Source organism: Scyliorhinus canicula, chromosome 2, assembly GCF_902713615.1.
Source record: "Scyliorhinus canicula chromosome 2, sScyCan1.1, whole genome shotgun sequence".
Taxonomy (NCBI): domain Eukaryota; kingdom Metazoa; phylum Chordata; class Chondrichthyes; order Carcharhiniformes; family Scyliorhinidae; genus Scyliorhinus; species Scyliorhinus canicula.
In genome coordinates, this window is record NC_052147.1 from 56,078,319 (window position 1) to 56,094,711 (window position 16,393).

At 48.1% G+C, this 16,393-nt stretch overlaps 1 protein-coding gene across 1 annotated transcript in view; it reads left to right on the forward strand.

Moving 5' to 3' along the window:
* The first annotated feature begins 5,177 nt into the window (after positions 1-5,177).
* Positions 5,178-16,393, forward strand: part of LOC119954023 (prostaglandin D2 receptor-like) — a 43,167-nt gene continuing 31,951 nt past the window's right edge. Inside the window, exon 1 of the mRNA XM_038778800.1 lies at positions 5,178-6,446. Within this exon, the coding sequence (XP_038634728.1) occupies positions 5,661-6,446 (786 nt within the window). The 5' untranslated portion in view covers positions 5,178-5,660. The remainder of the gene's footprint in view (positions 6,447-16,393) is intronic.

Genomic DNA, 16,393 nt, shown 5'->3' on the forward strand with positions numbered 1-16,393 from the left:
CAGAAGCTGAGGCGAGAAAGGATTGGCTGGATTTTGAGGGAAGAAACTACCTGACTTTGATTACCACTTTGCAGTTCAGGCCCAACATAATTTGGGGGCCCAACATAATTTGGGGGCGGCGTGGGGTGGGGGAATAATGTAACCCGTGAGTTAATAAAGTCATTGGTGTGAAAATGTAACTTAGGGTTAAGCATGTACCTGAGGAGGATGAAATTGTACCGTGGAGGGGGGTGAAATTTGATACGTGACGAGAATAAAAATTTGATACGTGTCGGGACTAAAAGACAATAATAACAATGTTTTTAATAAAGATGTTCTGCTGGTTAACAAGCTAAGAAATATATATTAGTCACAATTGCTCTTATTATTAGCCTTGACAGCAGAACGTATTGGGCTTGGAGGTGAAGTTGGTGGAGGTTTACTAATAATACCAATCTTTATTAGTGCCACAAGTAGACTTCCATTAACACTGCAATGATGTTACTGTGAAAATCCCCCAGTTGCCACACTCCGGCGCCTGTTTGGGTAGACAGAGGGAGAATTCACAATGTCCAATTCACCCGACAATCACGTCTTTCGGGACTTGTGGGAGGAAACCAGAGCACCTGTAGGAAACCCATGTAGACCCATGGGGAGAACATGCAGCCTCCGCACATTCAGTGACCCAAACTGGGAATCGAACCTGGGACCCTGGCGCTGTGAAGCAACAGTGCTAACCATACTTGAAGGTAGAGGTGGAGGAAGTGGGTGAGGGGGCAGATGTAGATGTTAATGTGCCAGTGGATTTTAAAAAAACAATCGGGACGATTTTGCACCTCCATTCACCGTGACTGTAAAATCTCACAAGAATCGTTAAAAAAAGTGGTCGGATGGGGTTTCCATGGGAGAGGGGTGGTTATGTGGGGGAGGGGTTGTTGCATGGGGGCAAGGTAATTCCACGGACAGGGATGGCCTGGTTTGGAGTGTTGTTGCTTTGGGGAGAGGGTTCTGTAGGGGGCAGGGTTGGGGGGGGGGTTGTTGGCGAGGGTTCAGGGTGGGGGTGTTCAGAGGTGTTTGTGGGATGTGGCGTTCAATTTTTAATTTTTGTGTATCAGGGCGCCGTTTTTAAAAGTTAAGCTGCTGGCGGGGCAGACTCTGCCACCAGTGTTACATTGTGGGAACCACCCCCTCAACTTTTTTCCACCATTTTTTGGCACTATGGTGGGGAAGTTGCCATTGCGGCTGGTGGCTTCAACAACATTTCTGTTTCCTGCCCACTGCGCCACCCGGCCAAAAAATGGGAAAATTCTGCCCGATATTATTTTTGACTGCTTTGCCTTTTGCGTTTCAATCCTCGAAAGTCCTCAGTAAGTAGCAATAAGCAATGTCAATCACTCTATAAAATACAATGCTGCGTTCCATCTTTGTGTCTGTTGCCATTTAAACAAATGTTCTTCAGCTGCTCATATGAGGTCTGCTATCATCCTCGGTGTGAATTGAACCTTTTTAGGCTCTTTGACCTCTTCCCCTTAACATTCACGTGATTTTATCAGTTCTACCAATTCTTCTGTAGCGAGGTCTGCTCGATGAGACTGAAGCAACTCCTCCACTTCATCTGTGGTCAGGTCTTCAAATTCCTCCTCTCCAACTTCCTTTGTCAACTCAACAGTTTTGGTTACTTCGGCATCCAGATTGGGAAACCCTGCAAAATCATTCACAGCCTCAAGCCAAACGTTTTCCCAGCAGGCATTTGTGGCCGATTCTCAAACTTCATCCCATGTGTCCTTAATTAGCCATACTGATAGAAGAATATTGAATTCCTTCCAACAGTTACAATCCGTGGTTAAAGGGTTTATTTACATAATTCTGAGAATGTGTCCGACAAATCTCAGGGTGTTGTGATTGCAATGATCTCTTAATCCATTGGCTGCATCAGTTAGGTCATATTTGGGTTTAAAAACCAAACGACAGCATCGGAAAGGCTATTTGCCAGAGGACGTGGATGCCCAGGAGCATTATTAAGGATAATTAGGACATTGAAAGACAAGTTGTTTTTCCTCAATTAAGCCCCAATTTTACGCAGAAAGTAAATTCTAAACCGGTCTTTCAACACTGCTGCCGGAACCCAGGCACTGCTGGTAGCCTTCCAAAAAAACTAGTAGATTAAATTTAATTATCCTTAATACACCGAGCATTATTCAAATTAATTTACAGGATGTGGGTGTCGCTGGCTAGGCCAGCATTCATTGCCCATTCCACCACCCTTAGAAGGTGGTGAGCTGCCTTATTGAAACACTACAGTCCATGCAGTGTAGGTACATCCACAGTGCTGTTATGGAGGGAGTTCCAGGAATTTGACCCAGCCACAGTGAAGAAATGTCGATATATTTCCAAGTCAGGATGCTGTGTGACTTGGAGGGGAACTCCCAGGTTGTGGTGTTCCCATGTGTTTCCTGCCCTTGTCCTTCTAGATGGTAGTGCTTGTGGATTTAGACGGTGCTGTCTTAGGAGCCTTGGTGAGTCCCTGGAGTGAATCTTGAAGATGGGACACACGGTAAATCCACAGACAGGGATGGCCCATGTTGGAGTGTTGTTGCTTTGGGGGGGAGGGGAGGGGGGGGTGCGGGGAGAGAGAGGTTGTTGGCGAGGGTGTGTTGTTAGTGGAGGGAGAGAATGTTTGTGGATGGGGTGCCAATCAAATGGGCTGCTTTATCCTGGATGGCGTTGAGCTTCTGGAGTGTTGTTGGAGCTGCACTCATCCCGGCAAGTGGAGAGTATTCCATCACACTCCTGACTTGTGCCTTGTTGAACTGCTGTAGGTGAGCAAGCTTTGGGGAGTCAGGAGGTGAGTTACAGCACTGCAGGATTCCTAGTCTTTGACCTGTTCCAATAGCTATAGTATTTATATGGTTAATCCAGTTCAGCTTCTGGTCAATGGTAACCCCCAAAATGTTGATAGTGGGGGATTGAATGTTAAGGTTTTCTTATATATAAACCAGCATTGGTTAACACTTAATACCAGCCACATTGGCAATTAGTAATAATAATAAGCTTTTTATTGTCACAAGTAGGCTTACATTAACACTGCAATGAAGTTACTGTGAAAAGCCCCTAGACGCCACATTCCGCCGCCTGTTCGGGTACACGGAGGGAGAATTCAGAATTCTCAGCTGTTACGGGAATTGAACCCACGCTGCTGGCCTAGTAAGAGCATTAGCCTGTACTTTGTGGCTTTAAAACCAGGCACTGCCCTTTCTTCTTTGGCTATGCAAGTTATAATTGCTATTTTCTTCCAAAACAGGTCAGTTTCATCTGTGTTAAAGAACTACAGTGGCTGGTACCCTTGTTCCTCATTGCATTTCTGTAGCACCTTGGGAATCTCTCCTGTAACTGAATGGTCAGTTGATGCTGCCTTCCCCAGCAACTTCATATTATGAGGGCCATCATACTTTGCAAAGTCACCAAACCATTTAGTGCTGGCATAGAATCTCCTGGAAACTGAAGTAGAGGCTCTTTCATCTTCATCAGTGCCACCACCCGCCATGACCCTCTTTACTACTTTTGGTAAAATTCAAGTGCCTTATTTCTATTAATTGATTCACTGACTGGTATGTTTATTGATACAAGTTCTCTACCCTCACGTTAATAACTTCTCAGTTTCTTCCAAGTGTAGATCTCTCCTACTTACCGGGCAGTTCATCTGGTGGCACAGCGACCAGAAACATTTAACACTGGACCTTATTTTATCCTCAGACTGGCTACTGTAGATTCATTAACACTGCATTCCCCAGCCAACATAACCACACTGCACCTTATTTCAGCCTAGCTCATGTTGTTACTTTTCCGGCAAGGGTCACCACATTCCGAGGGAATTTCCTGCTGGTTCAGATTTACTCATTTTTCAAAAATGGTGACTTGACGTTTCCCTGGATATTGTGGTGTAGACACAAATTAAATCCTAACAGGGGCGGGCCTCAGCGGTTAGCACTGTTGCCTCACAGTACCAGAGACCCGGGTTAGTTTCTGGCCGTGGATCACTGTCTGTGTGGAGTTTGCACATTCTCCCCGTGTCTGTGTGGGATTCCTCTGGATGCTGCGGTTTCCTCCCACACTCCAAAGTTGTGCCGGTTAGGTGGATTGGCCATGCTAAATTGCCCCTTGGTGTCCAGGGATGTGCAGGTTAGGTTTCAGGGATATGGTGGGGTGGGCATGGGTAGACTGCTCATTCGAAGGGTTGGTGCATACTCAGTGGGCTGAATGGCCTCCTTCTGCACTGTAGGGATTCACTGATTCTATGAATTATGTACACCCACCTTCAAACCCCCTGGCAAGAAACATGGCAGAGGACACACGTGCATGCAGGACTCACCTTCTAGTCCACCAAATCCAACATTGACACCTTCCATTATTATTCATTTAGACACTTTTCTGTTTCATGGCATTTTTCCCCCAACTTTTCTTCCAGTTTTTATTCTCTGAAAACTACAGATAACTGGACCTGCTGTTGGCCAAATGGTGTTCATAATGAAATGAAAATTGCTTATTGTCACGAGTAGGCTTCAATTAAGTTACTGTGAAAAGCCCCTAGTCGCCACATTCCGGCGCCTGTCCGGGGAGGCTGGTACGGGATTGTCTGGTCCCGTCTGTGGTGGGACCTGTCGCAAGTGAGAATGGCTACATTGGCATTCCAGCCAAAACGGCATTCATTTTCTGCGGCACCGGAAAATCCCAGCTGCCAGTGAGGATGGAAAATGTTGTTAAATGTTGTGCACGGATAAGCAAATTGACTGTAATTATCTGGTGTCAAGATTTCCATTCCCAATACTGGCAGCTATGGAATGTTAATTCAGTTTAAATAAATAAATCTGGAACAATTAGCAACGGGCGTGTCCATTTCCCCATTGGGTTGCCATAAACACCCAACTGGCTCACTAGGGAAGTCACTCTGCTGTATTTAATCAGCCTGATTTACATGTGGCTGGAGCACCACAGCAATGCATTAATCCATTACATCGCCATCCCTCTTCAGTTCGGACGAAGCGCCGCGAGGGACTCGAAACGTTCACTCTTGTTTCTCTCTCCACAAATGCTGCAGGACCTGCTGAGTTTACCCAGCATTTTCTGCTTTGTGTGTGTATTCCACAACAGATGTGGCTGCCCCCTCCCTTGACTGTTTTCTGCGAAAACCCAACCAGCAATTAGCAACGGGGCCACGCCCACATCCTGTAAATGAATTGAAATTCAAAAACTCTTGACAGCAGGAGAGCATAAGAAAGGGGCTGGTGAGCTGCACTGCTAGAGTGCTTCCTCACATCAGTAACTGGGAAAGGGGGCTTCCCTGGGAACACCGGGGCTCACACTACATAGAGAGGGACATCTGAACACTTCTAGTCACTCTCCCTGTGTGTGTGTGTTGGATTGTGACTGACGGAATTGACGCTGTCTGATTGAATGCTGCTTCAATGTATAAAAGGTTGATACAGGGGCTGAGCGCAGATGGAAGCCTGAAGCAGCCCGACTCACACTCGGCGTGAAGAAAGCCCGCCAAATCCAACACTGCCGCCGCTTAGAACCGCACCACAGCAAGAGAAGGAAAAGAAAACCCCTCCAACCTCCTGTCTATTTCTACTCTTCCTCAGATCTTGCCACCGGCCAAAGTGAATACCGACGAGGTTTAAAGGATGCCATCTTGTGAAAACCTCACCTATGTACACCAGGATGGCAGGGTAGTGGTCAGCACCTTACTTTTCACCACTGGACTGATCGGCAACATCATCGCCCTGGTCATCCTGGGCAAACACAGGCAGCACAGCAGGCACCAGGTGTCTGCCTTTTATGTTTTAGTCACCGGCCTGGTGCTGACTGACCTCTTCGGGAAATGCCTCATCAGCCCGATGGTATTCGCTTCTTACGCCTCCAACCGCACTCTGACCGCCCTGGCAAAAAACAACACCCTGTGCGGCTATTTCTCCTTCTCCATGTCGTTCTTCGGCTTAGCCTCGATGTTCATCCTGTTCGCCATGGCCCTGGAGTGCTGGCTGTCCATCAGCCACCCTTTCTTTTACCAGCAGCAGTTCACCAAGCGCCGGGTGGTCCTGATCTTTCCCGCCGTTTACAGTTGCTCCCTCTTGGTTTGCTCCATGCCCCTGATGGGCTTCGGGAAGATCAAGCAGTACTGCCCAGGGACATGGTGCTTCCTTGACATGGCCCACGAAGGCGGCACCCTGCCTTTCTCGGTGCTGTACGCCACCCTCATGGTGATCCTGGTCTTTGCCGTGATGCTGTGCAATGGCTCGGTCGCCTTCAGCTTGGCCAGAATGTACCGCAGGCAAAGGCGGATGAGCAACGTCAACCTGAGCGGGGGAACCCACACCCGTAGCCGCTTCACCCACTCCACAGAGGTGGAACATCTCATCCTGCTGATTCTGATGAGCATCATCTTCCTGATCTGTTCGCTACCTCTGACAGTAAGTTCCCCCTTTTCTCTGTTTGGCCTAGTTTATTGTTTTTTGTTTAAAAAAAGCAGTAGCAAAAAAGCAAAACAAACGTTGTTTATACAGGCGAGCGCCTGGTGCTGCTGGTGTTAAGAGTCCGGCTGTTGCCAAACGCGCCTCAGGTAGCTTGCTCCACACCCAGGCGGGAGCTTGACAATAACCAGTGCACGTATTTCGTTTTGAGTTCGTATCGACGCAGGTCTTTGAAAGTGGCAGAATTAAAAAAAAATAAAGTGTATGGGGTCCTGTGTTTTCTAATGGATGCAGATTACAAAAACAAAACGCTAAAACTTTGTAAAAGCTTGGTAAAATCCCAGATGGAATATTGTGGGCAGTTTTACGCATTACACTTTAAGGAGGACGCCAATACTTTGGAGAGGGCGAGGAGCGGGTTTAAATGAACCGGAGTGGTTAAAGGCACAAGAACAGAAAATGCTCGACTACCAGCAGGTCTGGCAGCATCTGTGGAGAGAGAAGGGGGCTCACGGTTCCAGTGTGAATGATTCTTTTTGTTTCAGCATTCGTAGTAATTTGCCTTTTTTTTGCTGGCGATTAAAATCTCCAGTTCAGCGCAGAGGCGAGAGAACTTTCTCTCCAGGAAGCAGGATGGGTGATGGGGGAAATTTGATAAAGGCATTCAAAGCGGGTTTTGATGTAGTAAACGCAGAGAAACTATTTTCAGTGGCAGAAAATTCAGTAACCAAGTTATTGGCTAAATAACTAGAGCGAACCTGAGGTGTATATGTTTATGCAGCGATTTGATTTATTATTGTCACATGTATTAGTATGCAGTGAAAAGTATTGTTTCTTGCATGCTGTACAGACGATGCATACGGTACATAGGGAAGGAAGGAGAGACTGCAGAATATAATGTTACAGTTATAGCAAGATGTAGAGAAAAGATCAACTTAATACGAGGTAGGTCCATTCAAAAGTCTGATGGCAGTAGGGAAGAAGCTGTTCTTGAGTCGGTTGGTACATGACCTCTTTCCTGACGGAAGAAGGTGGAATATAGTATGCCCGGGGTGCGTGGGGTCCTTAATTATGCTGGCTGCCTTTCCGAGGCAGCGGAATTCATTAACCAGATTGCTGGGTAAACTCAGCAGGTCTGGAAGCATCTGTGGTGAGAGAAACCACAGGGTCCGTATGAACCTTCTCTGTTTTCATTTTAGACTTCCAGCACCATCAGTATTTTGTTTTTTATTTGAATGTTTGTTTACGCAGCGAGTTGTTTTCAGATGGATTGCAACTAACGCGTTATGGGAGCAGATGCAATAAAAGGGATTTGAATGAAGATTTGAAGGGGGAGCTTTTGCAGTGAAGCCAGCGAGAACTAATCAACCTGTTAACACCGAACACCTTTACATTTACGCTGTTCCTGATATATGTATTTCTACATGTCACATCATTATAGTGTCGATTTGCCCAACATAATACAAGTTAAATCTTGAATTCAAGGATCCTCCGATGCGATATGTTTTGGCCAGTGAGACACTTTTCAAAACAAAAGCAAATTACTGCGGACACTGGAATCTGAAACAAAAAAAACGAAAATACTGGACAATCTCAGCAGGTGGAGAGAGAAGGGAGCTTTTGGCAAAGAGTCATCCAGACTCGAAACCGGTAGCTCCCTTCCAGTACCACAGATGCTGTCAGTCCTGCTGACATTGTCCAGTGTTTTCGGTTTTTACTTTCAAGGTAATAATAATCATTATTGGTGTCACAAGTAGGCTTACATTAACACTGCAGTGAAGTTACTGTGAAAAGCCCCTCGTCGCCACTTTCCGGCACCTGTTCGGGTACACTGGGGGAGAATTCAGAATGTCCAATTTACCCAACAGCACGTCTTTCGGGAGTTGTGAGAGGAAACCGGAGCACCCGGAGGAAACCCACGCAGACACAGGAAAACGTGCAGACTCCGCACAAATAGTGACCCAAGCTGGGAATCGATCCTGGGACCCTGGAGCTGCGAAGCAACAGTGTTATCCACTGTGCTATCCTGCTGCCCCAACTTGTGATTTCTCAGTAGGAACATTTCCACTATTTCAAAAGTTTTTTCTGCCGTGTCACTTTGTCAGTGCTGTGGAATGGATCACTTGCCTCCTGTATACTAAGGGACTGGGTTGAGTAAAACAGCACAATCTTTACTTTGTGCTCACATCAAACATTTTACATTAAACCTTTGACAGGAGAAATTTGCCCCATTCTATTGGAATCAAATATCAAATCATTTGTAACATAACAAGATAAAGAGTAAAGCTCTCAATGATGTGCCGTAGTTCCAACCTCAGTGTATCTACGAAGCTGATAGAAAGAAGACTTTGATCCAGATAATCTGAGATTAAACATAAATTTCACAAGTAGAAGTACAGTGTGCTAATAAGATTAAAGAGGTGTGAATTGTCTCAAGCCAGTGCAGTCCTGGTTTGAGACAATTCACACCCCTTTATCTAAGCATTGTCTTGCATCTTTGAATTTGTCTATATATATGTTTCTGGAACATACCTCCTCATTCACCTGAGGAAGGAGCAGTGCTCCGAAAGCTAGTGGGCGCGATTCTCCACTCCCCAGGCCGGGTGGGAGAATCGCGGGAGGGCCGCTCTGGCACCCCCCGCGATTCTCCCCCCCCCCCCCCAAAATTCATGTCGACCCGCGATTCTCCGGCCGAATGGGCCGAGCGGCCTGCTGTTCCTGACCTGTTCACGCCGGCAGCAACCACACCTGGTCGCTACCAGGATGAACATAGCGCGAAAGGTAAGTTTGGGGCCTGTGGGGGGCGCAGAGGGGATCGAGCACCACGGCTGGGCTCGGGAGGGGACTGGCCTGCGATCGGTGCTCACCGATCGTCGGGCTGGCGTCTCTAAGAGACGCACTCTTTCCCCTCCGCCGCCCCGCATGATCAAGCCGCCACGTCTTGCGGGGCAGCGGAGGGGAAGACAGCAACCGCGCATGCGTGGGTTGGCGCTGGCCAACCTGCGCATGCACGGCTGACGTCACTATGGCGCCGCCGGCCGCGTCATTATCGGCGTGCCACCTTGATGCCAGCGTCAAGGCCCGGGGCCGAGTTTTACAAAACGCCGCTCCTAGCCCCCCGCCGGGGGGGGGGGGGAATAGGGGGCGAGGAGCGGCCTCTGCTGCCGTCGTGAAACACTCCGGGTTTCACGACGGCGTCGGCCGTTGCGGAGAATTCCGCCCAGTGTTTGAAACAAACCTGTTGGACTTTAACCTGGTGTTGTAAGACTTCTTACTGTAATTTATTCGTGATAGATTGGCTGAGAATTTGGAGAAATATGAACTGGGCTGAGAGAGCTAGCATGGATTTGTAAAGGGTCGATAAGTCCAATGAACCTGGTGGAATTGTTAATGAGGTAACAAACATGGTAAGTAAGGGAGTGCTGACGTTCTTTATAGATTCTGAGCGAGAGTGTTTGCGGTTTTAGCCAGGATATTGAAGGAGGAGGTGGACCCGGACCCTTTGGTGGCGATATTTGGGGTTTCAGAGAAGCCGGAGCTCATGGAGAGGAGGAAGGCCAATGTTGTGGCCTTTGCCTCTCTGATTGCACGGTGGCAAATTTTACTGGAATGGCGGTCGGTATCGCCACCGGGGGTAGCGGCTTGGCTGGGTGCCCTTTACGGCTTCCTGCGGTTGGAGAAAATAAAGTATGAGTTAAGGGGCTCTGCGGGGGGGGGGTTTGAGAAAAGGTGGGGAATGTTTGTGACTGTGTTTGAGGAGCTGTTTGTCGTGGGGAGGGGGGATGAAAAGGGAAAATATTTGTACAGACTGTATAGTTGATTGCTGGGAAGAATGTTTCCCAGGGTTTTTATTTGCTGTAACCTGTTGAATGAAAAAATGAAATGAAAATCGCTTATTGTCACAAGTAGGCTTCAAATGAAGTTACTGTGAAAAGCCCCTAGTCGCCACATTCTGGCACCTGTTCAGGGAGGCTGGAGCGGGAATTGAAACGTGCTGCTAGTCTGCCTTGGTCTGCTTTCAAAGCCAGTGATTTAGCCCTGTGCTAAACCAGCCCCTGTTTTGATACGTTTGTATTAAAATACATTTAAAAAGAAAATGGATTTTCTTCATATGGGTTGCCAAAAAACATTTGACAAAGTTCCACATAAGAAACAGTTAACAAGATTGAGAGCACATTGAATATGGGGATATATTTTTCGCTTGAATAGGAAATTGGTTAGGAACCAGGAAATTGGTTTGGAACCAGGAAAATGGATACATACTCAAATTGGTGGCCCCGAAGAATCTGGAAAGCATCCTATCTGGCCGCATCACAGCCGGGTATGGCAACTGCCCAGGACCGCAAGAAACTTCAGAGTCGTGAACATTGCCCAGTCCATCACACTGCCTCCCATCCATTCTCCATCTACACCTCCCGCTGCCTGGGGAAAGCAGGCAACATAATCAAAGATCCCTCCCACCCGGCTTACTCACTCTTCCAACTTCTTCCATCGGGCAGGAGATACAGAAGTCTGAGAACATGCACGAACAGACTCAAAAACAGCTTCTTTCCCGCTGTTACCAGACTTCTAAATGACCCTCTAATGGACTGACCTCATTAACACTACACCCTGTATGTTCATCCAATGCCGGTGCTTAGGTAGTTACATTATATACCTTGTGTTGCCCTATTATGTATTTTCTTTTATTTCCTTTTCTTCCTATGTACTTAATGATCTGTTGAGCTGCTCGCAGAAAAATACTTTTCACTGTACCTCGGTACACGTGACAATAAACAAACAAATCCAAAACAAATATCAGCTGTTAGCTATATTTAGAAATACTTGGAAGGAGTAGAGAACTGTATATCTAAATTTGCCGAAGTTATCAAGTTAAAAGGTGAAATATCTTGTGGAGATAGGAGCGGTGTAGAAGGTGTGTATGTTATATTATAGCTGAGAAGGCAGACCCCATATCAAGAATTGCAATCACTTCTAGGTATAGCACCTCAGGAAGGGTACTTAAAGGTTATATTACGGGGACAGGTTACATAAGCTAAGATTGTAATCATTTGAATGTCGAAGATTAAGGAGTTATCAAATTGTGCTGTTCAAGATGATTATAGGAGTTGATGGGATAAATAGTGAGAAAATATCTTCTTTAGTAGGGCACTCCAGACCGGAGGAGCATAATCTTAAAATGACTACTGGATCGGTCAGGGGTGAAGTTATTTTTTTATGTTAGGGGATATCAACTTCCATAGAATACCTACAGTGCAGGAGGCCGGATCTCTAAAAATAATGAGTCAGAGTGCAGGGAGGAGATAGAGAACCTAGTGGAGTGGTGTAATGACAACAATCTCTCCCTCAATGTCAGCAAAACTAAGGAGCTGGTCATTGACTTCAGGAAGCAAAGTATCGTACACACCCCTGTCTGCATCAACGGGGCCGAGGTGGAGATGGTTGACAGCTTCAAATTCCTTGGGGTGCACATCACTAATAATCTGTCCTGGACCACCCACGTCGCGCTACGACCAAGAAAGCGCAACAGCGCCTATACTTCCTCAGGAAACGAAGGGAATTCGGCATGTCCACATTGGCTCTCATAAATGTTTATAGATGCACCACAGAAAGCATCCTATCTGGCTGCATCACAGCCTGGTATGGCAACTGCTCGGCCCAAGACCGTAAGAAACTACAGGGAGTCGAGAGTCGTGAACACAGCCCAGTCCATTGCACAAACCCGCCTCCCATCCATTGACTCTGTCTACACCTCCCGCTGCCTTGGGAAAGCGGGCAGAATAATCAAAGACCCCTCCCATCCAGGTTATTCACTCTTCCAACTTCTTCCATTGGACAGGAGATACAAAAGTCTGAGAACACGCACTAACAGATTCAAAAACAGCTTCTTCCCTGCTGTTACCAGACTCCTAAACGACCCTCTTATGGACTGATCTAATCTTTTCACACATCTTCTTTACTAAGTAGTACTACACTCCCGTACACTCCACTTGATGCCTGTGTCTATATTTACTTAGTGTATTTATGTATGCCCGATGATTTTTTTACATGGATGAAACGATCTGTCTGGACTGTACGCAGAATAACACTTTCCACTGTACCTCGGTACACGTGGCAATAAACCCAAATCCAAATCTTTTTGGCTCTTCGGCCTGCACCAAATCTCCAATAGAGCACCCTACCTCAGCCCACTCCCCCTCCATATCCCTGTAACCCCACCTAAACTGCACATCTTTCGACTGTGGGGGTAAACTGAAGCACCCGGACGAAACCCATGCAGATACGGGGATAATGTACAAACTTTGCAGTCAGTTAGCACTATTGCCTCACAACGCCGGGGACCTGGAATTGATTCCGCCCTGGGCCCTGTCTGTGTGGAGTTTTCACTTTCTCCCCATGTGTGTGGGTTTCCTCCGGGTGCCCCGGCTTCCTGCCACAGTCCAAAATGTGCAGGATAGGTGGATTGGTCATGCTAAATTGCCCCTTAGTTTGTTTGAGTGTGAGTGTGGCTATGCTTGAGGTGGTGTAATGCCCCGTAAACTATATGGGCAGCACGCTGGCACAGTGGTTAGCGCTGCTGCTTCACAGAGCCAGGGACCCGGGTTCAATTCTGGCCTTGGGTGACTGTGTGGAGTTTGCACTTTCTCCCCGTGTCTGCGTGGGTTTCCTCTGCGTGCTCCGGTTTTCTCCCGCAGTCCAAAGGTGTGCAGGCTTGGTGGATTAGCCATGAAATAATAGCCCTTTAGCATCCAAAGATGTGCAGGTTAGCTGGGGTTACGAGTGTAGGGTGGTGGAGTGGGCCTAGATAGCGAGCTCATATGGAAGTTGGTGCCAACATGGCGGGCCGAATGGCCTCCTCCTGCACTGTAGGGATTCTGTGGTTCTATAAGTCCCTGATGACAGACTAGCGACCTGTGCCAGGAATAATTAGCTACAGAAACAGAAAAATATCTGGCCTATGCAGCACCAAGCTGCGGGTAAGTTGAGAGAGAGAATTACATCACAGAACGTGAATGCTGACACACAGCGAGATGATGTATAACCTTCCTGGTGACTCAGCTGGCCATAGCTTTGAATGGCCGAGTGGATTATAGTTTTGATTTTTGATCCATGCTTAATTAGTTGATTTAAACAGTATACATGAAAGTTGATCTTGGTGTCCTCCGACAGGAGAAGACTGATCGATTTCCTTGCTCTTGATTGCTCTTCAGTGACACATCCTGGAAGTGAATGAGTGTGAATGTAGGGTGATGACTGGTCGTGCTTGCCGCAATGTACTTCTGGGAATGAGAACTGATGACACTCATTACTTAGGTTCACACATAAACAATGGCTTGAGAGAGTGGAATGGATTCTGCATACTGAGAACCTTACCTCAGTATAAATCAGCATCTCCAACAGAACTGGCAAGTAAAAGAGGAAGAAAAAAAAAATTAGATGTGGATTATCATTCTTGGAATATATGATAACGTGTTAAATTGTTTTCCTGGTTGTCATATACCCTGGATAAGTTCCTGAAGTCCGAACTCATTGATCATTTGATTTGAATATAATGCTAACATTGATTTGAAATAGTTCATTATTCTACAATGTCTTGTGGGTGATGTACGGTGTTTAGCTGTCGACAAGGAGACCTGATTGTGGCTCCCAGTCTCCCTGGCAGTGGTATTCATTTTCCCCTAATGGGGTACGTTTGTCAGCTCCTGTCAAGTCATTGGGGGAAAGAGGAGAAACAGCTTTAGTCTCTTCCTATATTAGGAGCCAAGGTAAGTCCAGGTTCAGGGGTCTGAGTGGGAGCTGGATTCAGGAAGCCGGGGGAGAGTTAAAGTGGGGTGGTGGTGATGCACCATCAATTGGACACGAGACGAAGATGTGATCCAAACAAAAGGCTTTAATGCACAAGATGTGTGCCCGGCAGCAGACGTACAAAAGAATGGCCGACTGCCGGAAAGCACGGGTTCTTATATCCCGCCTTGTAGGCGGAGCTACGTACCTCTCAGCCAATCGGTTGAGAGGCACATGACTTACCCGGGCCAATGGGCAGCGAGTCCTCTGCACCAATAGCAGCTCACTTCTAAGGTACCGTAATACCCCTAGTCATACTACCACATTCACCCCTTGTTGAAAAGGAAGCGGGGGGTGGGAAACGTGGGCATGGGGGGGGGGTGTCGAGAGTATGTGAGACTGGTAGTATGACTAGAGATGTTTAGGCCGTACCGTTGCATCAATGGCTGCCCACTGACCCATAACTAATGTGCAAAAGGAAAAAAACAACAACTATGTATAGTGTGCATAATCGGGGGGGGGGGGGGGGGGGGGGGGGGGGGGAATGGGTGAACAGGTAAAGAACAAACGAAAATCACAAGAGTCCATCCGCAGGCAGAAGTCCACCCGTAGGTCACATCAATTCAATCAGTCGAGTGGGCGCCTTCGATGTCCTGCTTGACCTGCGTAGCGGTGCCGGCGACGTTGGAGCGGTGGCCGTCCGTGACTCCGGGAGCGATGATCTTGTTTCTGTGTCCGTACCCCTGGTCGGAGCTAGCGGGGGCCAGGCCGGGCGAGGGGGTCCCTGTCCGCTGAGCTGTGGGTGTGTCGTTGCTGGGGGCAGTGGGAGGGGGGGGTGGCTGGTGCTGGGTGGCATGGTCGAGATCCGGCGGGTGCCAGGTCCCGGAGGGAGACCGTGTCCCGTCAGCCGTCGGGATACTCCACATACACGTATTGCGGATTCGCATGGAGTAGCTGGACTCTTTCGACCAACGGGTCCGACTTGTGCACCCGCACGTGTTTCCGGAGCAGAATGGGCCCGGGGGTAGCCAGCCAGGTCGGGAGCGGGGTCCCTGAGGAAGACTTCCTGGGAAAAACAAGAAGACGTTTGTGAGGCGTTTGGTTAGTGGAGGTACAGAGAAGTGAACAGATTGAGTGGAGGGCGTCTGTGAGGACCTCTTGCCAGTGGGAGACTGGGAGATTTCTGGACCGTAGGGCCAGCAGGACGGTCTTCCAGACCGTACCGTTCTCCCTCTTGACCTGTCCGTTACCCCTGGGGGTTGTAACTGGTTGTCCTGCTGGAGGCGATGCCCCTGCTGAGCAGGAATTGACGCAGCTCGTCACTCATAAATGAGGACCCCTGATCGCTATGAATGTATGCGGGGTAACCGAACAGGGAGAAGGTGGTATGCAGGGCTTTGATAATGGTGGTTGTGGTCATGTCGGGGCAGGGGATGGTGAAAGGGAAACGGAAATACTCGTCAATCACGTTGAGGAAGTACGTGTTGCGGTTGTTGGAGGGGAGGGGACCTTTGAAGTCCATGCTGAGACGTTCAAAGGGGCGGGAAGCCTTTATCAGATGCGCTTGTTCAGGGCGGTAGAAATGTGGTTTGCACTCCGCGCAGATGTTGCAGTCCCTGGTCACTGTCCTGACCTCCTCGATGGAGTAGGGCAGGTTGCGGGTCTTTATGAAATGGAAAAAGCGGGTGACCCCCGGGTGGCAGAGGTCCGCGTGGAGGGTTCGGAGGCGGTCCACTTGTGCATTGGCACAGGTGCCGCGGGACAGGGCATCGGGAGGCTCGTTTAGCTTCCCAGGATGATACATGATGTGGTAGTTGTACATGGACAACTCAATCCTCCACCGCAAGATTTTATCATTCTTTATCTTGCCCCTCTGTGCATTATCAAACATGAAAGCCACTGACCGTTGGGCTGTGAGGAGGGTAAACCTCCTGCCGGAAGATAGTGCCTCCAATGTCGCACAGCTTCAACTATGGCCTGTGCTTCCTTCTCGACCGAGGAATGGCAGATTTCGGAAGCGTGGAGGGTACGGGAGAATAAGGCAGCCAGAGCAACATCAGACGCGTCGTTCTCGACCTGAAAGGGGAGGGACTCGTCGACAGCGCGCATCATGGCCTTTGCAATGTCTGCTTTGATGCGGCTAAAGGCCTGGTGGGCCTCCA